At 36.4% G+C, this 27,312-nt stretch overlaps 1 protein-coding gene across 4 annotated transcripts in view; it reads right to left on the bottom strand.

Moving 5' to 3' along the window:
- DPP10 (dipeptidyl peptidase like 10) overlaps positions 1–27,312 on the bottom strand; it is a 1,526,588-nt gene that overhangs the window by 93,475 nt on the left and 1,405,801 nt on the right. For all 4 annotated transcript variants that reach the window (XM_051849637.3, XM_051849636.3, XM_051849638.3 and 1 more), the window contains exons 8-9: positions 15,986–16,106; positions 3,087–3,241 (exon numbers count right to left, since the gene is read on the bottom strand). In XM_051849637.3, the coding sequence (XP_051705597.1) occupies positions 3,087–3,241; positions 15,986–16,106 (276 nt within the window). The remainder of the gene's footprint in view (positions 1–3,086; positions 3,242–15,985; positions 16,107–27,312) is intronic.

Raw genomic sequence — 27,312 nt, 5'->3', positions numbered from 1 at the left:
TAACCTGAGGTTACTGGGATAGCAGTGTGAGGCTCTATTGTGCTGAATTGCTAAACATAGAGTATTTTATGCATTCTGAATCATGCTGAATTAAGTAAAATACAAATATACTTGTTTAGTGTAAGTACTTCATTAGTATGTCTTACCACATTGGGTATTTGCCATAATCACTTTAATCTAGTTTAATCTAAAACACAATTTAAGATGAACTCTGTGCTACTTCAATTTTAAAACACCACTTTTTTAATGATTGTGTAAGAGCAGTAGAAACAATATATTGTGAAAAAAATAAACAGAAAACACATTTTAGATCCAAGTAGACAATGATAAGTCTAAAAATGACAGTATCACACTCAATATAATATTGAAATGTATTATGAGAACAAGGGCCAAAACATAGACAAACTTTTGAGTCCTGTCATCTTAAGTACATGGACAAGTGTTCCTCCTAACTTCCATCTAAGGACTCAGATTTCTTTCTCTTGGCTTTAACTGCTACAGTATCTGACTCATTTCTAACACTCTTCAGGGAAGCCATTATTACACAGTCAGACCTTCATCATGTTATATTTTTATGTTGCAGGTGTAAGTCTCAAAATACTACTAATATACAGCTCAGTCTTTAGGAATAAAAGGAGCACAGAAATTTTTATAAATTGATAAATCATCAAATATTTGATAGCTTGACAAAGAGATGTTTTGATTCCAGTTGCATCTGCCTGTATGCTGAAATGCAAGTTGATTTCTGGTAGTTTTATAGAGAGGGATACAGACAATCAATTTGAGTCATTTCCTTGTTCTTGACATAATTGTGACTTTTATAAAAGCAGTTAACCTTTTAGGTTCTCAGTTTTCCCATTTGTAAAATGAAGTAATTGTGACAAAAATCAAATGAGAAAGAAAGTTCATGAAAATTGTCCCTGAAAACAGTGTATATTTCTGGGACACATGATTTATGAAATTAGTAAACATCATTACTAAGTAATACATATATTTACTATTCACAATTATAAATAACTAATTAAATAACAAAATATTAAATAATACCAAAGTATTTGGATTTCCATCCACTCTCTTTTGAATTACTGAAATATATGTCTCCTGATATGTCTCTGTTGTTTGTGTTAATTTTGTCAAAATTTTGAGACCTAGAAGTGCTTATATTTAAAAACCATGAATCCATCTCTGAAAAAGTAATTTGAAAATGTGGCTAAACATTTGGCTTTTTTGTGTAAATCCAAAATCCCACTCAGCTTGGGAAACGAACTAAACAAAGATGTCCATTCCATAGGACTCATTTTATTTTTTTTACACTTGTGAGATGTGCCTCTCACAGTTATCACTAGTTGTCTATTTTTTAATTGTCAGATGAAAGTAATTATGTAAATAAAATAATTTGAGATAAAAATATTTGAGATTTCTTCAGTTTTTAACTTGAGACAGAAAGATGTGCTATCCAAGCACAAACGGTGATCCACAAAAAGGACTGTGAAATCTATAACTGAGAAAAATAAAATCAATTGGTAGGAATGATAAAAATATTTTGACAAGAATGATTACTTTTTTGTTAGGTCAAATTGCCATTTTCTACTGAAGAGCACTGAGTATATGTGTCTTCTAATCTACAATTTTTTAAAAGACTCTAAATGTAGCTTTTCAAAATTATATTGCATAGAGGAAGATACAACTGGAATCAAAACATCTTTTTGGTAAGTTACAAAAATTTCACAAAATCAGATTCTTCATCATCTTGTATTTAATACCAAGCCTACAGAAGAAGATTGTAGAGCATGGAGAAAGGCCTCCCAGTTGCTCACTAAGGAAACTACTCATCTTACCTCAGATTTTCCATATGTAAGTCTTTCATTTCTTGCCCCTTAGATAATTTGAGTGCAAGAGAAGTGCACATACCTAACCTCCACTTTAGCCTTTTTTGCAGGCTCAGAGTATGGAGTTTGATGGTAATCTGCCCATGTAATACAATGCACAAATTCAAAGTTAGAAAACCTACCATATCTGGAGAAACAAACTACTACTCACAAAAGAAATTACTTAAAAGTAGCCTCCAGTTAAAATTAGCATTATGTAACTAATTAAGAGTGAAGTGAGTAAAGCAGAATTTTAGGGCTTTCACTAAGACATCTTTACATGAATAAAATATAAGGACCTCACTCTGAGCCTTTTTCTTTATTACATAGCATGGGAAAAATAAATTTCTAGAAACATAACTTGAGTCATAACAGACAGCATAGAAAAGAAAACCAAGTGTACTCCAGATGCTTTGTATCCTGCTTCTAGCAACTTCACACAACACTTGAAATATTTGCTGTCTGAGCAGGATTTCCATATTCTCAACAACAACAACAAAATCAAGCAAAGAAACAAACAAACACATTCATCTATCCTGACTACCATTGGCTATGACTCAATACCAGCATTTCATGAAGTATGTTCCACATTATGCTCTGCCAAAATAATGCTGATATCAATACTAATACTAAGAAATTCTTTATGCTTAGTCTAGTCTTTACTGGTGATTCTTTATGCTTTGTCTACTCTTTATTGAGTTTCTTCATGCTTAGTTTATTCTTTACTGGAGAATTTTTATGCTTAGTCAGTTTTTATCAGAGATTTATAATGCACATTAACATATGGTATATTAAGTTATCTAAGAAATCATCTGAAAGGAAGCAAATTTTTTTTTCCATTTTAACCAGGAACTTCCATCTTACTTGAGCATGGGGTTTCCCTTCCCTTGTAACACCCACTACCCACTTATAAGCTGGCATTATTTACTCTGCCATCAATGCTCTTACTACCTTTTATTCTTTTCTAATGGAAAAGGTGAGAAAATACAAAATGAGCATCAGAAGAAAAGAAGTGTAGCAAAAGGGAAAGTTCTGACGTTCTTGTATCATCTGTATGTCTTTCTTCCCAAATACTGGGTATAAATTATTGCAAGCTTGGAAAATGTCTGCCCACAAATAAAGAAAACTTCCTTTTTTCCTCCAAAGACATTTTGTTTATAATAAAAAGCACTATCCACTTAGTAAAAGAAAACACTCCAGCACTGCTGTGTTACTTACCTTTGGATATGGATACTGCTTCCCTTTGGGATACAATGCGCCAGTAAACCGAGGGATAACCATGTTAGGCACCAGTGAGTCATTTATCATCAGGAAGGCAAGCCTCTCTCCATCTGGTGACCACCAGTGGGCGATGTGAGAATGCAGAAGCTCCTCTAGAATAAATGAGCATTACTTGAAATCAACTGTAGAGATGTGGGCTCAGCGACCCAAAGACATTCGTCCTTGAAATCCTCACTGGGCATGTATCCTTCCAGAGAGTACGGTCGACTTTTATGAACTTCCCTGAGAATTCTGCCTTTATACACTCTTTAAACATCAGAAAAAGCAGATGCAAAGGAAGAAAAGAATGAAGCAGTGAAATAGGGATTACATGGATCGGCAGCAATGTGAACAGAGCCGATGAAAGCACTGCTGTAGTCAAACGGAAGAGAACAGTGATGGAAGAGCAAGACACAGCCTAGAAACATGTGTCACCACTCATTCATATTTGCTTGCAGTCATGGTTCCATTCTCTCTTCATCAAACAAGTTGAGGACCTACTAAATTATTCCAATTACTTTAACCTCTAGGGAAATAGGATAAGAAATATCTTGGATATCTATTATCCACTTATCTAAAATTTCTTTCCTATAAACTACATCAAAATGGTCCCCACACCTGCTGGATTCCAGCAGATGGGATCATTATGGTGCTTTGTCAGAGTAGAAGAGTAGAAGGAAGAGAATAAAATCAGGTTACTTATTCCCTTGGCTGCCTCCTGCATTGTCACCTCAGGCGGGCTGTGCACTTGCAGTGATGTCACTACTGTCAATGCAGTCTCATCTACACAGTTGTCTCCTTTCCTGTCAGACAATAGATAATCTCTGTCATTGCAGGGTGGTAACAACTTGTCTGATACTAGTTTAGATTACAGCCTTTTCCTTTCTAATTGCTCTATACCTTCTCCTTTGAAATTTGTCTCTTTGTAAATAAATCAAATCATTTTATTGAATGTGCCAACACTTTCTTTTTAGAAACCTGGCAGATTCAGTAATTAATATCAGAGGTATATTCAGAAGCGAGCCTCTTGAGATTAGATTTTGAGATTAGGTTTCTCATACACATGATCATGCTCACACAAACACACATAACACTCGTATGTGGGATGTAATACTCGGGTTTCCTGGCAGGAATTGGGGTATGCATAATCCACAGCAAAGGTGGAATTGTGAATAACCAATGGCCTATGTTAATGTCATGGAATAAAATTTAGGTAGAGGGGAAGGACACTGAGAGAAGAAATGTTTATGGCACTTAGTTGAAACAAAATCAATGATGAACACAAACACAGTGCACCTGGTTCTTCTGACATCCCAGGGAGGCACATAGGAAAAACAAGAAACTGAAACCATGACTGTGAGATCAGTAATGCACATGGAGAACAAATGGTCATGAACCCAGTCTTCTGTAGCAAGAGAAGAAATGGCTGAGGGCCAAGAAAATACAGGAAAGGTTAGACAGATGCAACTTCAATTAGGAGCTCATGTCCATGTGTTCTTTCAAACTAAAATGAAGAAGATACTGGTGAAGAACAATGGGGGCTCTAACAGTTAGGATAAGGATATTTTGGTAAAGGTAGGCAGTATTACTTGTGTTTTCTGGATCAGTCTCATGAATCACACATTTTATACTTGACTACTACTATATTTAGCTAAATTTAATGGCCAACAATTCTTAACCTCAAAATTCTCACATGTTTTCTTGGTGACAGAGGCAATCTCTAGCAAGGGAACTAGTCCATCTCTGGATATTTGCAGAGTATAGGAGAACATTTTCTTTAAAATTCAAGAATCTGAAACATCAGAGAATTTTGTAGAGACCTAGTGGTCTGGGACTCAGAGAAGTATTTCTTCTAATATGAGAGAAACATTGTTGAAACTGCACTTACACATAAAAAAAGAAAATAAAGACTCCTGATTCTGAATACAACAAAACCACATTTGCACGTATGATTTGTTTCTATTTTCCAGCTAACCTGTAAGGCTGTCTACCATCTAGTTCTATTCAGAACTAGAACCCAAGCAACTGAGGGCTTTGCAACAGAACTAGGCCATGGTATAACCTTTTCTTCCACTCCTACCTTGTGACCCCCCAGAGCCAATGGTGATGTAAGTGTCTTCAGCCTTGGGAACCCCCATATAATAATTACAGCACAGGACATATGAGTTTTAGAGAAAGATCATTCTCTCTTTTGTTGATAAATATTATTTATTTCAAAAAGAGCTCTCAACTGGACTCTCGTGGAAATCAGCCTGACTGTGGGATACCAACTGACTATGCAATGCAAACTGGTCATCATGTACTGGTTGTTAGCTGAGCCACTTACCATAATCCAAGATGACAGAAAAAAGTAAGTGTAGGCCTTATTTTTGGGCAAATTGGCATAATGTACATGAAGATGCTGGAACTGGACAGGTTCTGTATTATGATCTGACTCAACAATGGTATTGAAAGATAAAAATAAACATAAATCCTCTTGGTCAGAATATTGAAAATATTTGTCTACTTTTTGTGTAAGGAGACCTGACTTTAAGCATGAATCCATCTTGAGTCATGCATAATAACAAAAGATCAGGGGCAGGCAACATGGCTCACTTAGTTAATCCACTCACTGCCTGTGGCGCTGCCATCCCATATGGGCGCCAGTTCTAGTCCTGGTTGCTCCTCTTCCACTACTTTTCTCTTCTGTGGCCCGGGAGGGCAGTGGAGGATGGCCCAAGTGCTTGGGCCCTGCACCCGCATGGGAGACCAGGAAGAAGCACCTGGCTCCTGGCTTCGAATCGGCGCAGCTCCGGCCGTAGTGGCCATTTGGGGAGTGAACCAACTTTATCTCTGCCTTTCTCTCTCACTGTCTATAACTCTACCTGTCAAATAAATAAAAAATAAAAAAGATCACCTGAACAAGGATAAGAGAAAAACACAGTTATAAATTTGATGTCCATCAGAGCACAGTCATGGCAGATGGACACTGACTGACCCATGGAAGTTCTTTATGTCAGCCAGCCTCTGGCACCACCCTTATCTGCTAAGACTAATGTACATCTTTGAGATGTTGGTGTTGTATCCTCTCAGAAGAATCATTTGACTACATGATGGCAGGTGGACTCACAGGGACAAACACACATTCTGGGAGTACAATTGTCTCTGCTGCTTACAGTCTTGTCATGCATACCATGTGTAAACTTACAGAATAACTTCTCTATTACCATAGGAATGTACATTAAATTTCCAAATAGGACATATTTTATGGCAAAAAGAAGAGCAACGGCCTCACTAATGCAATTAACTGTTCTCATATTCTCTGTTAGCTATTTGTATCCTGACTGATAGAAGAGTGAGCACTCTGTTCTAGCTCAGTTTGGGTACTTTTGTTTGACAACAAACAAAATTTGTTGAAGCTGAGATCCATCCTACAGCACAAAATACCCCTACTGCATAGTCAATCATAACCAGATTTAAGAACTAAGGGTTAGGAAGAAGTAGTGTCTGCTCTCACTATTATACCATTAATCCACTGGACACCTTTGCTCCTTGTTCCCTTAGGAATGAGATTGAAGGTTTGGAAGTCCCATTGGCTTAAGTTTGAAAGTCTCCAACAGGAACATAATCATAATTTCTGTTATTCCAAGTATTGTTTAGCTATTCATTTTTTAACTAAAATATATGAGAGGAAAGGAAAAGGAAAAAAAAGTTTATTTTGGCTTCCAGTTGGAGGTTCACAGTCTAAAATGCGGCATCCCCATTAATCTGATGTGTGATGGAGACTTGCAATGGGTGAATATAGGCGAAGGAACAATCATATAGGTAACCAGGCAGTAGAGAGAGAAACTTGACCAAACTCAACTTACACCACCAACCTTCTGCAAAGAACTACCCTTGAGAACACATATCCAAAACCATAAAGATCTCCCATAGGATCCATTTCCTAGCCATCATAATTGCATCAAATATCCACCCTAATCCTTCAATCATCAGCATTAAATAACTATATAGGACTTTGTGTCTGAAATTTCTGCCTGAGTTTGGGATGCCATGTCCTGTTCTATCCATAGCACACCAAATTGGAAGCTGATATTCCCCCTCTATCCATTTTGGGCTCCTAATTACAAATAAATAAATAATAAAGAGAGGAGAGCAGTCACTACCCTCAGTCTAATAATTGATCCCATCCCCAGTGAGTAAAACTTGTCATTTCTATACTTAGGAAAAGAAGGAGGCTTTTATTTGGAACTCAAGAGATTCACAAATAAATCCTTTTCTAATAACACTGGTCAAATGAAAACTGAAATTGTAGCAACCTAATTAAGAAAAGAATGAAAAGGAAAAACATTTGAGAAGTATTAGGTTAATCCATCAGTCAAATAATGCATCTAGTTAACATACTGATAGAGTAAATGAAAAAGGAATGGGCAGTTGAGGAATGCAGTCATGATTAACAACCCAGGCCACGTGATAGATTCATTTCTTAACTTGGATGTTTTTTCCACAAATTTATGTGAAAACAATAAGTTGTGGTTGTCTCTTTAAGTTTTTGATGAATTAATTGGACTCATATCATCCTACAATGAAAAAGTAACAGATAGGATTTGTGTATGTATCCTACTCTTTTGGGAACACAAGCTCTTAATTTAAACAACAAAATAGTCCCATACTCTGTCACTTCTGGGTGGGGATGGCCAAAATGAAACCAGGGAATTTAAATGAAGGGAGTGTATAGAAGTTTTCTTGGCTCTAACTCATTTAAATCATAGGAGTCTGAATGTGTTTCTCAAACAAAACTCACTCTTCTATTACTGTTAAAAAGAAAAAAAAAAAAAAAGAAGAAGAAGGAAAGAAAGAAAACCTACAGGATTTCTCTCTTCTCATTTCCAGTGACTGCCTTCCCTCTCCCTCTCAACTTCAGGCTTTAGTGACCAAACCTTTACAAGGCAAAGGTTCCATAGTTCTTGTCCTTAGTAAGTCTGTTGGAATTGTTGTCTTGCAAATGTACCATATTTATCCAGCTTTGATCTTGGCCAAAATTTATATAAATAATTTATAATTTGGCTGATGACATATAAGATATACATGCCTAATTGAATATAGTAATAAATATGTTATGGGTATATTGAGTTTAAATTTTAATTCTTGTGAGAATTGAAGGTACGGAAATATCCTGTTGGTTAGTCAAATCTCTGGGGCTGGCGCCGTGGCTCACTAGGTTAATCCTCCGCCTGTGGCGCCAGCATCCTATATGGGCACCGGGTTCTAGTCCCGGTTGCTCCTCTTCCAGTCCAGCTCTCTGCTGTGGTCCGGGAGGGCAGTGGAGGATGGCCCAAGTGCTTGGGCACCTGCACCCGCATTGGAGAACAGGAGGAGGCTCCTGGCTCCTGGCTTCAGGTCAGCATAGCTCCAGCCGTTGCAGCCATCTGGGGGATGAACCAATGGGAGGAAGACCTTTCTCTCTCTCTCTGTAACTCTACCTATCAAATAAATAAATAAAAATATTTAAAAAAATAAAGTCAACTCTCTGAATTTCTAGGAAATGTGTTCTGGCACAGGTGCTTCAGTATGTGTGTTTAGTATTCCTCACGGGTAAGCATGGCCCAGATTTGAGGACATTTTTATCAGAAAACAAGTATCACCTATTTTTATTACACTGAATTGATTTGTGCCTAATGTTCTTCCCCACAAAAATATTACCATACCAAAACACTAATTTATATAATTATCTTCATATGCAAAAATAAAGCTAACTGGAGTGAAAAATAAATACAAGTATTTTAATGTGCATTTTCTTAACAGTTATCTTGGATAAAGCACAAGCTTCTTAAATCATAACTAATTGGGATATTTACTCGTGGATTGAGATGTCCTATGTTAATTATATTGCATTATTTACAAACAATTTATTTTTACAAATTGCATTCATTTCAATTTAGTGTAAGTTTGGTTCTTCTTCATTTTTATTACTCTGATTTAAGAAACATCACTGCAGAACAGATGGAGTTTCCAACACATGTCGTTTTATCACAGACTCTTAAAAACATAGCCTCAAAACAAAGCATTTCCAGAAAACTAAGGTACCATTATTGTGTTGAGATTAACATGCTATTCTGAAAAGTAAGCTGGTTTTATACATTTATAGTTTATCAATTTAGACAGATAGGATTTTCTGAAGATGTTACTGCCAGCCCTGTAGGGCTCTGGTAGATTCTTTCTTCTTATTTTCTGTATATCACCGTCAACTTTCTTGAAAGAACTTCCTATATTTATATGCTGCTCCTTTCACACTTATACCTCTATTCACTGCAGTTTTGCTTCTGGCCCCACCAATTGATTGATGTTGCTGCTGGTATGGTTATCAAATATCTAGAAGCAAATCTAATAGTAATTTTCCAATCCTTAGCTTGTTTGACCTTCAGTGCCTCACCACCACTAATAATTCCATCTTCTGGTTTCCATGGCTACTTCCTCATGATAGGTCTTAGTAAATGCTCAGTAAATACTTATTAAATCAATGAAGGAATAAATGTAACTTCATGGGTTCACAAAAAGGTGAAAAATAAAGTAAAAAGAGGCATTTTGGACTATTTATTAAATGAAAAAGTGTGCCAATAGCAATCTACTGAGGATATTGTTTAACTTGTAATTTTCCCCTCACTTCTTTAATCTTAACATTCTTGAGGATAAATGCAATGTCCATTTATTCTATAAAACATCTTAGATTCCTTAGTCCTCTTAGGCTTAATTCTATTTATAATTACATTTATTATCTGAAAAGATATTTTCATACCTCTGTTTACCATGCTCTGAATAGTTCCTTCCTCTCCTAAACAATTCTTAATAGTTTATCACCCCCACTAAGTTGGAAACAACCAAAACATAGAAACATTTATTCCTCTTCATATTCTCATATAATGACTGAAATATATATGTGCCTCAGAGCTGAGGGCTGAATCTCAAAAACTCCGTTAAAAATATGAGCACATAAAATATTGTAAATCATTTAGACACAGTAGTTCCATTATCCATATATAGAAATATTTGGAAGTGAGAGTCATGCTTTTTTTCTATTAAATATAGTGAATCCTTAATGGGAACTTTTAAAGATGTGAATATGACAACTGTTAACATTACCTTCATTTAACAAAATTTAAGTTTTGTACACATTTTTATTTATATATTTTATTTGAATAGGGAAGAGAGAGGGAGGTAGAGCAGACAGAAAGATCTCTCACCCACCAGTTCATTTTGCAAATTTCCACCACAGCCAGGGCTGGGCCAGACTGAATACAGGACCAGGAATTCAATTGTGGTTTCCCACATGGTGGCAAAGACCAAATTACTTGAGGCATTACCTGCTGTCTACCAGGGTGCACATTAGCAGGAAGCTGGAATTAGAAGCAGACACAGGATTTGTACACAGGCACTCTGATATGGGATATGTATTTTCCAGTTGTTGTCTAAATAACTAGGGCAAATGCCTACATCCAAATGTTTTCTTTTAACAAAATTTTGATTTGATATTTAGTTATATTGCCCATTTAAAAGAAATGATTTATATGAATAGCATAAGATGTGCAAATAATGAAAACGATCTTCAATTTGAGTGTTTTTCAAACTTTATCAACCCTTTTAAATGTATTTATGTATATTATATATATACATACATAAATATATATATATATATGTATGGTTTTATTCTCCATGGGAACTGAATATTCCTCATGCTAGTAGTAGAAGCATAGAAGCTTAAAATGACACTTTCAATGACTTCATATTGACTATGTTTGGGAGAAATAGCCACACTCACAGGTTGGCCTGATTCTAGCACGATTAAGCCATGTCCCTAAAATGTGTTATAAAAACATATTATTGTATTATATGTTATACCTTCTCTCATCATTTTCCATATTTACAGAAAGTAAAATCACAATTTAAAAAAAAAAATTGATGTTATGTGTTACTTTCTGAGTCTCCCACATATGCTAATGTAGATTTTGATTGATTTCTGTAAAGCAATAAAAAGGAATAGAACTGCAGATCACATGAATTCTCCAGGTGGTATCAGTGTGTTTTGACAAGCACATTGAAGGGAAATGAAAAGGTCTGGAGTCTGGGAGCTCACAAGAAAAGCAAAGTGACAATGGGAGATTAAGGTGCATCTAAGGTTCTTGAAGCTCAGGTTGGGAATGACAGCCAAAATGTTGAGAAAAATCAAGAACTTCTGACTTGCTTAAGTGCCACTGCCAAACGTCAACAATAACTCTGGTACAGTTACTTCGCCTTGAAATGAAAGAATTGAATTGTGTAGGTGTTAGGGTTTGAAACCTTTGACTGAGGAAACAGATGAGCCAAATCTGATGGTTTAGGCCTGAAAATGTGCATTGTGTCTTAAGGAATAATGAAAAGCATCCCACTATAACAAGTGGAGTAGCCTAGGGAAAGGGAGACACCTATTCAATTGCTAACTCTGCTGTTCATTAGACCTGTCCATGTCACTAACCTTGCCTGAGCCTTGATTTTTTAGTAAGTGGTTATATTCCCTAGTATTGTGAGGATTAAATCACATACCTACATGGAATTTCTTATTATCCCTTGATCAAGGGAGCCATAAATATTGAATTTAATCTGCGTGGCACAAACTATATGTTTTCCAGTTCGCTTTTGGAATGCATCAGACTTGCAGTTTAGCATCAAAGTTTTTGTTATCTGTCTCTTTCCATCTCCAACATGATATTCACTCTCAGCCTAAATGTATAGAATATTATTCTCTAATTAAGATAATTATCTTACTTGTCAGAAAATAGTCTCTAATTTCTTGCCTTAAAATGTTATTGAGTGGAGCTGACACTGTAGCATAGTAGGTTAAACCTCTGCCTGGGGTGCCGGCATTCCATAGGGATATCAGTCCATTTCTCAGCTGCTCGTCTTCCCATCCAGCTCTCTGCTTATGGCCTGGAAAAGATAGAAGATGGCCCAAGTACTTGGGCCCCTGAACCCATGTGGGAGACCTGAAAGAGGTTCCTGATTCCTGGTTTCGAATTGGCGCAGCTCTGGCCGTTGAGGACATTTAGGGAGTTAAGCAGCTGATGGAAGACCTTTCTCTCTGTTTCTCCCTCCCTCTTCTGTAACTCTGCCTCTCAAGTAAATAAATAAATAAATCTTAAATAACGTCCTTGAGTATATAATTCCCATAACATATATGAAGCCTTCCCATTAGGACAGAGGCCCAAGTTGTCTTGAACAGGGATCACATCACAAAACTAGACTCAGTCTACATTTAGTATACTCCGCTTAACCTACCAGTTCACTGATATTGAGGATCACATTGTGCTGCCCAATGTTGCATGCTAGCCATCTGTAAAATGTTCACGTTCTAGTTACTTATTCCTCTTCCCCATGAAAATCTACTATTCTTTGCTAATATTCACTCAGTGTCTGCCACCACTATGTATCAATGACCTACAGCAGTAGCCAGAATCATTCTTGACTTCTCAAGCACTCCATCTCTTTAGCCACCAATCCATATCTATTTTTGGCATCATTAATTTTAGAATTTCCTCCTCCTGCTGTGTGATTTTAGTTCCATTGCTTACGATGTCCTGTTAGAGCAAAGAACATCCTTTTTAGCTACTCAGTGGTCTTTTCTAGTCAATTGCAACTTCACACCACAACCCACCGGATCAATTTTATGGGAGAGCTAATCTCTTCAATCCATTTTTCTATCTTCAAAAAGTTCTTGGAAAAGGCTGTACTATGAAAAAACTAAGCACAGACTTCAAAAAATATTATGCATCAATAAAAATGTAGCTTTTCATTTCATTTTCTACAAACTTTATTAAGTGCTTTTTTTCTAGTAGAAAATAATTGAAACTGCAGATCCCTGTTTAAGTCACTTTCCCTTAGTTCTTACTGTCTACTAGTGTCTAATTTTATGCTTCACTAATATTAAGTAGAGTTTAGTTTCCCTGGCATATGCTATGCTGCTTAATCCTTCTATGGTTTTTGCAAGCCATTACTTCAACTTGGTCTTTTCTTGCTTATGTCTTCTCAGGTGTTTTTTTTTATTTTTAAGGCTCAACTCAAGATTTCTCCTTTAGGAAAAGGTTTGTCATCTCCTAGAACATTCTGCCTTATTGCTTTGTCATTCCTGAGAATCCTTGTTTCCTGCATTGCAACTACTTAGCACACTGCATGGATAGTTTGTCTTTATCTGCAGGGATCCTACACAGTGCCAACAACTTTTTGACGATAAAGGGTATGCTTCTGTCTCTATGCTTCTCTAGGTTAGGGCATCACTTAGTTTCTATTACCCAGCTTCCCAGAATTACTCAAGTTTCAAATTTGTTCCCCATTTGCTTTTCCAATTCAGTAGACCATGCCAGACCTCTCCAACAATTCATCTTTTTGAAATAGGAAAGTCACAGCAAGCTTCAGTCACATTAATCAAAAATCATAATTACCTATTTGTGCATTTCTTTAGATATAAACTTTTCATAGCATAACTATCACTGATAATACATAATGGTTCTTACAATTCCTTAAATTGAGATTTAGCCTCTAAAAGTCTTTTATTATTTACTGTTGGTTGGTAAGAAGAAATATATTACAAAGTATGTAAGTATGCACATACATAAATATTTCAGGACCATGACATCTTTCCTTATTAAAATAGCTCCACCTAGCAAAATATTTCACTTGAATGTAAGGTCCTCAGAGCTATTGTTTTCATTGCCTGCTCTTTGTTGGGACCTAGATAAATATATATAATGTAGTAGATCTTTTTTTTAACTTTTATTTAGTAAATATAAATTTTCAAAGTACAGTTTATGGATAACAATGGCTTCCCCCCCCCATAACTTCCCTCCCACTAGCACCCCTCCCATATCCTGCTCCCTATCCCATTCCATTCACATCAAGATTCATTTTCAATTATCTTTATATACAGAAGATCAATTCAGTATATATTAAGTAAAGATTTCATCAGTTTGCACCCACACAGAAACACAGAGTGTAAAATATTGTTTGAGTACTAGTTATAACATTACTTCACATCGGACAACACATTAAGGACAGATCCCACATGAGGAGTAGTACACAGTGACTCCTGTTGTTGACTTAACAATTTGACACTCTTGTGTATGGTGTCAGTAATCTCCCTAGGCTCTAGTCATGAGTTGCCAAGGCTATGGAAGCCTTTTGAGTTCACTGACTTCAATCTTATTCAGACAGGGTCATAGTCAAAGTGAAAGTTACCTCCTCCCTTCAGAGAAAGGTACCTCCTTCTTTGATGGCCCCTTTCTTTCCACTGGGATCTCACTCTCAGAGATCTTTCATTTAGGTCTTCTTTTTTTTCCCAGAGTGTCTTGGCTTTCCATGCCTAAAATACTCTCATGGGCTCTTCAGCCAGATCTGAATGCCTTAAGGGCTGATTCTGAGGCCAGAGTGCTATTTAGGACATCTGCCATTCTATGAGTCTGCTGTGTATCCCACTTCCCATGTTGGATCGTTCTCTCCCTTTTTGATTCTATCAGTTGGTATTAGCAGACACTAGTCTTGTTTGTGTGATCCCTTTGACTCTTAGACCTATCAGTGTGATCAATTGTGAACTGAAACTGATCACTTGGACTAGTGAGATGGCATTGGTACATGCAATCTTGATTGGATTATATTGGAATCCCCTGGCACATTTCTAACTCCACCATTTGGGGCAAGTCCAATTGAGCATGTCCCAAATTGTACATCTCTTTCCTCTCTTATTCCCACTCTTATATTTAACAGGGATCACTTTTCAGTTAAAATTTAAACACCTAAGAATAATTGTGTGTTAATCACAGAGTTCAACCAATAGTACTAGAACAAAAAAAAATACTAAAATGGATAAAGTATTGCATTGTACATCAACAGTCAGGACAAGAGCTGATCAAGTCACTGTTTCTCATAGTGTCCATTTCACTTCAACAGGTTTCCTCTTTGGTGCTCAGTTAGTTGTCACTGATCAGGGAGAACATATGATACTTGTCTCTTTGGGACTGGCTTAATTCACTCAGCATAATATTTTCCAGATTCCTCCATCTTGTTGCAAATGACCGGGTTTCAATATTCACTGAGTGAGGGAATGAATTGATCTACATGATTCACCTACCTTACAAGATGATAAATACAGAACATGAAGTAGAGAGACTGCATTTACTACTACGGATTTCCTTGGTGATTCTTAACTTATAATTTGAAATTAAATAGACTCACTTAAAATCCTGATATATTTTGTTTAGATCCGTTGCAGTCTTGAACTTAAGCTTTGTGTTTTTACCAGAATCTATATCCAAAACTCAGCTGATAATTGGTACATGATCAAAAACAGATATTTTCATGACCCAATATATTTATATGCACTCACTTATTACTAGAACTCTATTCAATCATTGTTGAAAATAACATTTTAGGAGTCCTTTATTTTTCTATGTGATGGCTTTTAAAATGTTATAGAATGCCTCTATGAGGATGTCTCAAATCAAATGAATTTCATGCATGCAAAAAAAGTTGTTTATTTTCCAGATAGTCAAAAAATTCAGCATCTAATTTGAGAGTGATGTAAGGTGATCATTCACTTTCATTAGTTCATCAAAAATAAACTCCTTGTAACCTCAACAACACACACAAACACACACACCCTAAAGGAGTAACAGAAGTAAATGTAAAGTACAAACAAACCATGAGCACATACAAAGATATGAAAGCCTGAATGATATCTTGAGGGGAAATGAGGAAAAGAAATAGTGCTGTAAATATTATTTTATAATGAACAATTTTTAATAAAATGTGTAAAAATGATCATTTGTATCCTTTGAAACTAAATCTGTTCAACTCACCTTCATATAACCAGTCAGCAATGCCATTAAAAATAATTCCTTCTTTCCCAGAAGATGTCAATCTCAGTGAACTGCTCTTTATATCAGGTTGATAGTAGATATTATTTTCAAAAATATAAATCTAGATCAGGAGGCATATGAAAAAGTACAAAAAACTCAACATGTTAGGATACCGTTAATAAACTTTCCTGTTACACAATGATCACAGACTAGCTACATGTTTTACTTGTTTGCTTTCAAACTGGTTCCACACATATTTGTATTATTTTCAAATATTAATGGCTGTTTCTCTCCCTATCATGTCAACATCAGGTTATCATTTGGGAATCATGTGGCAATTGACATTGTTTTTTTATTTCATATTTTCAGCAACAATGTTTCATCTACTTAAACATCTCTCTGCCACACAACAAAATAGATTTGACTTTAGGACAAACTATTACAAACTCAAGAGGTTGAGAGCTGAAAACAGTACACCATTTTAATAATGGATAACTAACCAAAAAGCTCCAATCTGGGGCATTTACAACTGCAAAGATGTATTTGGTGATGGACATAGTAATCTTTAGAGAATCTGATGCTATGCAGTTTGACACACAGAATCACCAATGACAAGAAATTATAATAAATGTCCTTTATGCTAGTAAGTGGAGCATAGATCCCAATGCACCAATATCCTTGGTAACTCCTTTTTAAATAGTAAGGCAATAATCATAACCTTTTGCCTAAGAGCTGAAGAGTTCTCATTTGAATGCAATGGCAAGTTTTCCAAAACAATATCAATAACAACAGCTCCACAACAAAAAGCAACAATAAAAAAAAATAAACAGTATTGGTCTACACAAAAGGATGTGCCTTTGAGATAAATAATTCCAGATAAAATTGTAAATCATACATATCCTCCCATATAATCACATTTCTTCCATACTGGGGGAGGCAGAATATTTTCTATTTAGATCAAATGTTTTACTACAAAGGTGAAAGGTGGCCTAATGCCCATATTTTCAGAATGTTACAGAGTAATTACATAATACCAAACACAGAAAGCACAAGAATTTTCAAAACAATTAACTCTGTAATTATAAGGTCCTAGATATTTAAACAATAGTGTGCATGGTGAAAAATATAATATTAATATCCAGAAAATTTCATATATATACATATATATATATATATGAAAGAGAGAATTTACTTAAAGTCAGCATTACAGAGACAGAGAAGGCGGGGGGAGAGGCAGAGAGAGGGGGATCTTCCATCTACTTGTTCATTCCCCAAATGGCTTCAATAGCTAGGGCTGGGCCATGATGAAGCGAGGAGCCTGCCACTCTTTCTGGGTTTCTTGTATGGGTAGCAGGATCCCAAATACTTCTGATTTTCCAGGCACATTAGCAGGAAGCTGGATTGGAAATGGAGCAGCTTGTCTCAAACAGGCACCCATATGGAATAGCAACATCACAGGTGATAGCTTAATCCTCTGTGCCACAAAGCTGGCTCCTGATATTCTGTTTTGATTCTGGTGATATGGCAGGCATTCACTGGTGGGTGTATCTAATTAGTAATTCCACCCTTATAACACAGTTCTTTATATTACAGGTAAGAGTGCCAACATCAGAATAAAAATGTTGGGGGACAAAAAACAGAAACCATTTATATAGTAGGGTGTTTTGTAAAGCATGGGCCTTACAATCAGGCAAACTAAATTCAAAATACTAAATTTAATGATTTTTGTGAGTTTGTAATATTTCTAAATCTGTCTTCTCCTTTATAAAATGTACGTAGGATTCACATGTACCTTGCAGAACTGTTGAGAATAAATGAGATAGATGATGATTGTAGAATATATAAAATGTGTGTCTGTTACTAAAAGCAAAGCTGACTTCACACAAGATAAGTTAAGCTTTCAGTAGGCAATAAACTATAAATCAAAATAAAACCTTTACAGTTTCAATGAATAAATAATCCCAAAATATTGGTCAGTGGCATAACATGTATTATGAGCAGTATTAGAATGGTAGTAGCAGTAGTGGGAAGAGGTCAAAGAGGAGGCAGAAGAGTCGCATTAACAAATAATATTTAATGTTTTCACTTCAGTTACCATGTGTGTACCACACACCCTTAACAAGACTCCTGAGTAAGAACAGTACAGATCATCCACACTAAGGCTATTCAAGTACATGTAGCTATTGTTAGGAGTGAGGGATGATGTCACCAAAGTAATAGGGTCCCAATCCTCAGAGAAAAAACTCTAACTCAAAATAATTAATAAAACCCCCACGACTTCAGCAGATGTATAAATTATCCAACACTATTGACCAGTAATTACATTTATATTTGAAGAACAGATTGGATGATATTCAGAATCCATATGAAACTGACATCTGCTCCAATGTAAAAGAACAAGCAGTATTGAATCAGAATTTTAATGACATTCCATGAAAACCTGCAATACCAGAGAATGTCCACGAGATCTTTCCTCGAGTGAACACAAAATTAGTGGCTGCTTTGATAACAATGTATATTTATAATCTCCTAACTCCTTGTTAATTATCAATGTTTTGGATTGAATTGTATTTATGTCAATTATAAACTCCAACTACTGCCTTATCAATCTGATGACTGCATATTATGTTCACGGAAATGCATATTATGAAAAAAAGAAACAACTATAATCGATTTCAAAATTTTGTGCACTGATGCAAATATATCTAATTCCATGTTCCATGAACTTTTCAAAGGATCTTTATACTTACTTGTACTAACTACCCAGGCACACTGATGAAGTTAAATAGTATTCAAATCACAACCATCAGGAGCAGTAACTGGATATAAATCACATTGGAAATATGACAAACATTAATGTCATTTATCCAAAGTTACTATTTAACGGCCATTATCATTTGATACCATTGTTCAATTCCTTCCATGAGCCTCTTAACCAGCATAACAAATAGAAATAAAGGCAACTTAATTTTTTAAAAAGATCTATTTTATTTATTTGAATGACAGAATTAGAGAGAGAGGTAGAGACAGAGAGAGAGAGAGGTATTCCATTAGAAGATTCCCTCCCCAAATGGCTCTACTCTCAGAGCTGGGCCAATCCAAAGCCAGGAGCTTTTTCCAGGTCTCCAACATGGGTGCAGGGCCCCAAGGACTTGGGCCATCCTCCACTGCTTTCCCACATGCAATAGCAGGGAGCTGGTTTGGAATTGGAGCAGCGGGACTAGAAACAGCGCCCACATGGAATGTTGGAGCTGCAGGCCAGGATTTTAACCCACTGAGTCACAGCATTGGTACCGCAATTAGATCTTTAACTCTTTAATTCACAAAGCAGGCCAACTATCCAGGCTTTCAACTTCAATGGTCTTAATCTACCCACCAAGCAATTCAAATTTTGTAAGGTCACCAAGAAGGGAAACAGAAGGAAACGAGATACTATATGCTGAATTACTCTACTTGGCAATATTTGATAAGTGCCCCAAGAAATTCTAATTAATGTGTTAGCTGATATCACACATGATTAAGTGATTGGATACATTATGTATTCTTTCCAAGCAGAAGGCTTTAAGGGCCACTTTACCACTTTTTCTACCTCTTTCCAAAACTATCTGCAGTGCTTCAAGATGCTAGACATCCAAAAATCCCGGTACCCTTTTTTGTGGAGTGAGGAGATGCTGAGCAGATCACCGCAGCCAACTGGTAGTGGGCATTATATGTTGAAAGTCATTAAGACTTGGGAGATAAGAGTAATCATAATGTAAATCAGCTTACTGTGACAGGTTCAACTAGTGACAATGGCAGAAACAATCTCAGAATAGCATACTATCACAAACTTTTCACTTGCTTCAATGAAAAAATATCAAAATACATAAAATAGAACATTAGCTCTATTTTAGCAAAACTATTACTGAAAAGCTATTCCACCCTCACTGATGGGTGATTTTCAAAAAAAATTACTTTCGAAAACTCTGAATCATTAGGTTATTTCCATTTAAAGCTAGTGTTATATCACAACAGGTTAAGCTGTCACCTGTATTGCTGGCACCTAATATCAGAGCACCTGTTCAAGTCTCTGCTTCCCTTCTAGCTCCCTGCTAATGCAACTGAGAAATAAGCAGATAATAGTTCAAGTATTTGGGACCCTGCCACCCACATGAGAGACTCACATGGAGTTTCTGGTCCTAGCTTCAGCCTTGAGCCCTGTCTGTTGTGGCCATTTGGGGAGTGAATCAGAGGACAGAAAATCTCATTATCTATCTCTCCCTTCCACTGGTGTCAAATTGCCTTTCAATAAATCGATACTTAAAAAACGTATCTCCTTGTTTGTAATGGTATCACAGGTTCTATAAAGTTAAAGTGGAATTAATATTATAATTGGGTGCCCTTTACTACTACTTACTTTTTGGGAAAATATTATAATTAACCCACTATCTGAGATAACAACTAGTTCTTGGCAACTATTGTTCCTCTGTTGGATTCTATGAATTTGACTATTTTAGATTCCACATAGAAGTGGAATATACAATATTTTTCTTTCTTTGGCTTGCTTATTTCAGTTAGCATGATGTCCTCAAGGCTCATCAATATTGCTGCATATTGAAAAATACCCTTATATTTAAATGCTCAATAGCTTTTCATTCTATGTTTTTAGCAGTTTCTTTATCCATTCATCTACAGATAGACATTTAAGTTGTTTCCGCACCTCAGCTATTGTGAATAGTATTGTAGTGAACACAGGAGTGCTAATATCTCTTTGAGATCCTGCTTTAAATTTGATTCAGTATGTACTCAGAATTGGGATTGATAAATCATAAAGTAGTTTTATTTGTTACTTTTTGGGGAATGTCCAAAGTGTTTTGCCAACCATCTGTACCAGTTTATATTCCAACCAGTAATCAATGAATTTTTCTATATACTCACCAAGACTCCTTTCTCTCATTTTTTATAATATCTATACTGACAAGTATGAGTTGATATCTCATTGTCATTTTGATTTACATTTCCCCGACAATCAGTGACTGCATTTATGCTTGTATAAAAATTATGCAAGTTAGTACATGTATGAATGAAGTGCTAACATTAATTTCAGTGAAAACAAAGATTATAGTGTTATAGAATATCTGGTATATTGGCTGGATGAGTGGCATTGTTGGTTTATTTACTTTTGGAACTGATGACAATAAGAGTGTTTTCCTAGCCTAGGGCAGGGTTTTTCAAACTTGGCTCTATTGACATTTAAGACCAGGTAATTTTTATGTGGAGGATGGCCTTCTGCAAGCAGAATGTTTAGCAGGATCCTGGCTTCTACACATAAGATGCCAGTAGTATTTCTATCCCACAGTGATGACAAAAATGTGTCTAGATTTTTCCATATGTTCCTTGGAGATTGGGGTGGGTTGGGGCAAGGGCCACCTCCACTAGAGAACTATTGATTCAGAGGAAAATGAATTCTTTGCATGAACAACTTTAATAAATGAAATAATTCAATAACTTATTTCCCAAAGTTACTTTGTAACTTGTTGTTTCAAAGCATCCTTCTAAGTGTCCCTGAGATTACAAAGGCTTTTAATGTATAGCACCGATCTTCAAAAACATTGTAATTTATGGTTCAGTATTGTGGCACAGAGGGTTAAACTGCTGCCTGAGACATCAGTTTGAGTCCTAGCTGCTCTGCTTCCAATCCAGCTTCCTGAGAATATGATTGGTAAAGCAGCAAACTATGGCGAAGAACTTGGATCACTGCCGTCCACGTGGGAGATGTAGATGGAGTTCCTGGCTTCTGGCTTTGGCCTGGACTAGCCCCAGCTGTTGTGGCCATTTGGGGAGTGTACCAGTGGATGGAAAACCTCTCTGTGGCTCTCTCCATTCTCTCTCTTTCATTCTGTATTTTGAATAAATAAACAACAAAAATCTTTTAAAAAATAAACATAACATTATCTTTTTGTATGAGAAATAGGCATGAAAACTTCCAAAACCCAAGAAAGAGAAAGCACAGATTGCAGGTCTTAGCACAAGTGGCATGGCTGAGTAGCAGGGAACTGGTTCATAAAGACTTTTAAGAGATGCTAAGTTTACATAATGAAAGACAAAGAGTGATTCCATGGGCTTAGGAAGGTAGGGAGGAACAAATTCCAGGCTGCAGGAATAGAATAAGCTAAAGCCAACAACTATAAAATATTTTAAGAACAGTTATCTAGGCTAAGAGCACTTCTCTATATACCATGATTGCTCTAAAGATCAAGCCAGTGCCAAATCAGAGAGCAACCCGAGTGCTCAGTCAAAACCTTTGAACCTAACTTCTTCAGTAATTGATAACTTTTAATTGTTATGATCGAATGAATGATCTGATCAACTTTTAGGAAAATAATTGGTAGAAATTAAAGAATGGATGGTGGAAATGGGAGACTGCTGGCAGATGGGTAACTCAAATATTCTGCTTAATAAGAATGATTAGTTGGACCGGCGCCACAGCTCACTAGGCTAATCCTCTGCCTGTGGTGTCGGCACCCCAGGTTGTAGTCCCTGTTGGGGCGCCGGATTCTGTCCCGGTTGCCCTTCTTCCAGGCCAGCTCTCTGCTGTTTCCCGGGAGTGCAGTGGAGGATGGCCCAAGTGCTTGGGCCCTGCACCTGCATGGGAGACCAGGAGAAGCACCTGGCTCCTGGCTTCGGATCGGTGCAACGCGCCGGCCATAGCGGCACTTCAGGGGTGAACCACAGGAAAAAGGAAGACTTTCTCTCTCTCTCTCTCTCTCTCTCTCTCTCTCTCTCTCTCTCTCTCTCTTTCTCTTTCTCTTTCTCTTTCTCTCTCTATCTCTCACTGACTAACTCTGCCTGTCAAAAAAAAATAATAAGAATGATTAGTGTCAAATGAAGTCATTATTCCTAGTATGTATAGTCTACAATGTTTGCAAATCCTAATAGTCATGCTTAGCATCAGTCACTTGAATCCTTCTAAACTTCATCTGCCATAGGTAATCATTGTAGCATTTCTTTATGGCACTGGTTGTATATCCTTCACATAATTTGTAGCTCTCACCTTTTGCCTTCTGTGATAGTTCCTGAACATCCAGAAAACCATTACTGCAGCTCCTTTTAGTTCCCAGTACATCAGCCATACTCCAGCAGCCCCACACTCCCTTGTACAAGCCCGGCTCCCAATTCTGTGGGAATCTTAGGTCTTTCATTTTACTAGGAATAAATTTCAGTTTTCTACTAGGCCAGTGGATCAATTTCTTTAAGAATTCATACAAAACATTGTTTATAGCCGTGGTCTATATTCCAACCAAACTAGGATATTTTTGTTTTATTTGTTAAACTTCCTATTTGTTCAAGTATTAAGCCTTTTTATTGTAACTGTAAACTATGTTATCTCAAAAACTAAACAACAAAAAGAAAAGGAGAAAAAAAGAAGGTGGGAGGTAGAAAGGGGGAGGGAGGGAAGTAGGGTTGTTGGAAGGAAAGGAATATCATTATGTTCCTAACGTAGTATCTAAATTACATTGAATCTGCTAAAAACTAATTAGAATTTAAAATAAAAAATTCAAAAAGCATTCATATTAGAATAAACTATTTTTATTAAAATGAATTCAATATAATATTATTTTGCAAACAAATGAGACATGAAAATTATGCAGTAATTTAGAAAAATAGAAGAAAACAATATTTTAAAAATTAAAAGTTTCATCATGTAGAGAATAATTATATACACAAGGTTTCTATAAACAAAAGATGTGGCAACAAGCCATGTTCAATCTCCTCATGTACAAAAAATGTTGCAAGATAAATTTAAATTTTTAACAAATAAAAATTCTTGGAATATTTAGACATATTCCCTTAGCAGATCTAGTTCCTTTGAATAATGAAGAAAATGCTTCCTGCTCTAAGCAGTATGTTACACTTCAGGAAACATTTGGAAAAATTACTCATCACAGCCTTGATGTCTTTATTTTGATTTACACAACTTAGATTCTCTGATAAAACAACAGATTATGAACTCAGAAACCAAAAACAGCATTTTTGTTAAGAATTAAAATGAAAGAGAGCTAATAGTACCAAGGATATAAAGCAAATAAAACTCTTTTGCACAACAAGTGAAAGAGAAAATTTGTACATTTTGTAAAAGTCATTAATAAGGCAGAACATATGTGTAACTGTATGATTGAGCAACAATAATCCAAGGAATATATGTAACCAAAATCTGTATGATATCTATCTATCTATCTATCTACCTATATCAGCCTACAAAAAGGCTCATAGAATTGCTATATGTTTTACTGTATGTATGCTAAAATAAAGCGAAAGGAAAAATATACAGAATTTCTATTGATATTTCTAAGTCACTTAATATATTATTATATAAATTTCTTATCAATGTTTTGCTGAAAACCACAATGCAGCACTCAACTTTATTCTTCTTATAAAACTATGTTCCCTAATTTGCCTGATGTAATAAATGATATGTGTCCATTTGTATAATGCAAAGTAAAACTATGAGCACAAGTTAAATGGTTTGATTGCCTTTGGCATTTGGCCTTAAACAAATCTCTTTGCTGGTTATAAATGCTGCTTTCACTTCTCTACAGGACCATCTCCTGGATACAGAACAACTCATTCAAATCATTCTTGTCACCTTTGCATCAGTACCTGACATTCTAGAAATAGAATCACTATCAGGGAGCTCTCATCCCTTGACATTTGCAATTATTCATATCAGGAAGCCCTTTCAAAGAGTTCTTACTCCTTAAAACCTTTACAGAACATTATACATTTTCAAAGAAGTGAAATATATTCCTCTGTTTTAAATTCATAATTATGTAAGTCACTTCCCAGTCCCAATGCCTTATCTTACATCCATGCTTTTTCAGGAGACAAATGGATTCCAGATAAGAGTTAGTAAAAGAACAGCTCTAGTCAATGAAATGTAATAGCTGTCTCTTGGTTACCTCAGTTCTCAAAAATCATTTAGCCTAAGAGAAGACATTAATAAAAATATTTAAAACCCAAAGAAATAAACTGAAACCTATGGATGGTGAATAGTCACCGACACTATTAGTAGTATACAAAATTTCCTTAGATATTGATTTTTTTTTTTTTTTTTGACAGGTAGAGTTAAGCAGTGAGAGACAGAGACAGAGAGTAAGGTCTTCTTTCCATTGGATCAACCCACAAATGGCTGCCACAGCCAGCACACTGCGCCGATCCGAAGCCAGGAGCCAGGTGCTTCCTCCTGGTCTCCTATGCGGGTGCAGGGCCCAAGCACTAGGGCCATCCTCCACTGCACTCCTGGGCCACAGCAGATTGCTGGACTGGAAGAAGAGCAACCTGGACAGAATCCAGTGCCCCAACCGGGACTAGAAACCGGGGTGCTGGAGCCGAAGGTGGAGGATTAGCCAAGTGAGCCGCAGCGCCGCCCAGGTATTGATTTTTGTGACAAAGCGCTAGAACCTGATAATGCCCAATCATCATGTATCTGTTTACTCTTCTACCCTCCATTCTTCTTTTTACTTTTAAAGGAGAAATCGTAATGCCTAATATAAGTCATGTCATTAGAATCCAAAATAGAAAATAAAAGCAAAATTTTGAGTATTGAGAAAACACATAAAAGGAGCTATATGTTGATCTACATGAAAATGGTTTTATCTCAAAGATAACCATTTTTTCAATAACTTACATAAAAATGGGATTCATCTCAGAGAGACATGGTATCTAGTCCTAGAAATACCAATTGCTTTTGTAATATTTTGGGAATGACTTTACTTAACCTATCTTCAATTCCCTCACTTGTAAAAGAATAATGTTAACACTTCATTTTTAATGTTCAAAGTAATGAAAACCAGGTCATGTTTATTGGTTGGTATACCTACACATAGATATTCATTTTTAATACTTGAAGCAGGAAGTAATTGGCTACAAAAGACACAAATTTAAAAGAACCAAATTCTTATCCAGCTATCCCAACAAGAAGCATTATGTATTTGAAGGAGATAAGTTAATGACCCTTCTCCCTGTTTTTTTTATATCAGCTACACACCATACATGCTTTTCTCTTCTTTGGCCACTCAGCATCTGACATCTCTTCCCATTTTGAAGGAGCCTTGTACTATGTGAGTTTGGTGGGAAGTAGAGGTCAGTCTCTATTCCTAAGGATAATAAGCCAGATATAATATTCCTAGGACACTCTTCCATCTAGGACTCTGAATCTTGAGAGCTTGAAGGTGTGGTTTAGAAATTTTTTTGCAAGGGGGGCCAGTGCTGTGGCATAGCTAAAGCCGCTGCCTGCAGTGCCAGCATCCCATACAGGTGCCGGTTAAAGTCCTGGCTGATCCACTTCCGATCCAGCTCTCTGCTATGGGCTGGGAAATTAGTGGAAGATGGCCCAAGCCCCTGCACCTGTGTGGGAGACCTGGAAGAAGCTCCTGGTTCCTGGCTTCGAATCGGTGCAGCTCCAGACGTTGTAGTCAATTGGGGGGTGAACCAGCGGATGAAAAATCTGTTTCTCTTTCTCTGTCTCTCCTTCTCTCTGTGTGTAACTCTGACTTTCAAATAAATAAATAAATCTTTAAAGAGAAATTATTTGCAAGAACCTCAGTAGATTCTCATGGGTGAGCCAGAGGCGCACCAACATGACCTTGTAGTTGCAGCAGCTGAATCAGATTTGCCTGAACACATTCTCTTGTTCAAATACCTGGCTCCTCATAACTCATAACTCATAACTCATTTTCCAGTCCTGGAGTTTAAACTTCTCATTGGTTCTGAACACCTTTCAGATACATTTTGTAATAGATCCACTTTCCCTTGAAGTGAGCATCAGCCACTTTTGTTGCTCCCAGGAATTGCTAATTTGCAGGTGGCATGCCTCAGTTCAGCCTTTATACCTCCTAGGTAAGAGGATCCGTCCCTCTCCTTTGTGTTAGGAGTGAGCTCAATTAACCCCTTTCTTCTCAGCTAGCTCTACACCCTCTCATTTAACCATAAATTAGCAAAAAAGTATACTGCATATGAACTTTAGCATCCAATGTTAAAATAGTTTGTTTTATCATTTGTATTGCAACTACTTTTATTTCAAATGGGTCTCCAAAGTGTTGGTTTTTTTTTTTTTTTTTTTTTTTTTTTTTAAGATTCCATGAAAGAGGGTTGAGGGTGACTGGAAGAAATTCTCATATGCTTATCAATGGGTTTGTGCCTAATGCTTTCCAGTTTATGGCCATGTTGATAAGAAAACAAATTGAAAAATGCAGAAGGTGGAACCAGGCTTGGCTATCTCCCATGCACATTTTCCCACAGCTCTAGACTCTTTATTCAACCTCTTGCAATTTTATGGCATCCTTGGC

Source organism: Oryctolagus cuniculus, chromosome 3, assembly GCF_051225735.1.
Source record: "Oryctolagus cuniculus isolate XC-2025 breed Fujian yellow rabbit chromosome 3, ASM5122573v1, whole genome shotgun sequence".
Taxonomy (NCBI): domain Eukaryota; kingdom Metazoa; phylum Chordata; class Mammalia; order Lagomorpha; family Leporidae; genus Oryctolagus; species Oryctolagus cuniculus.
Note: the sequence above shows the minus strand (reverse complement) of the source record. Positions and strands in the feature narration are given on the sequence as shown.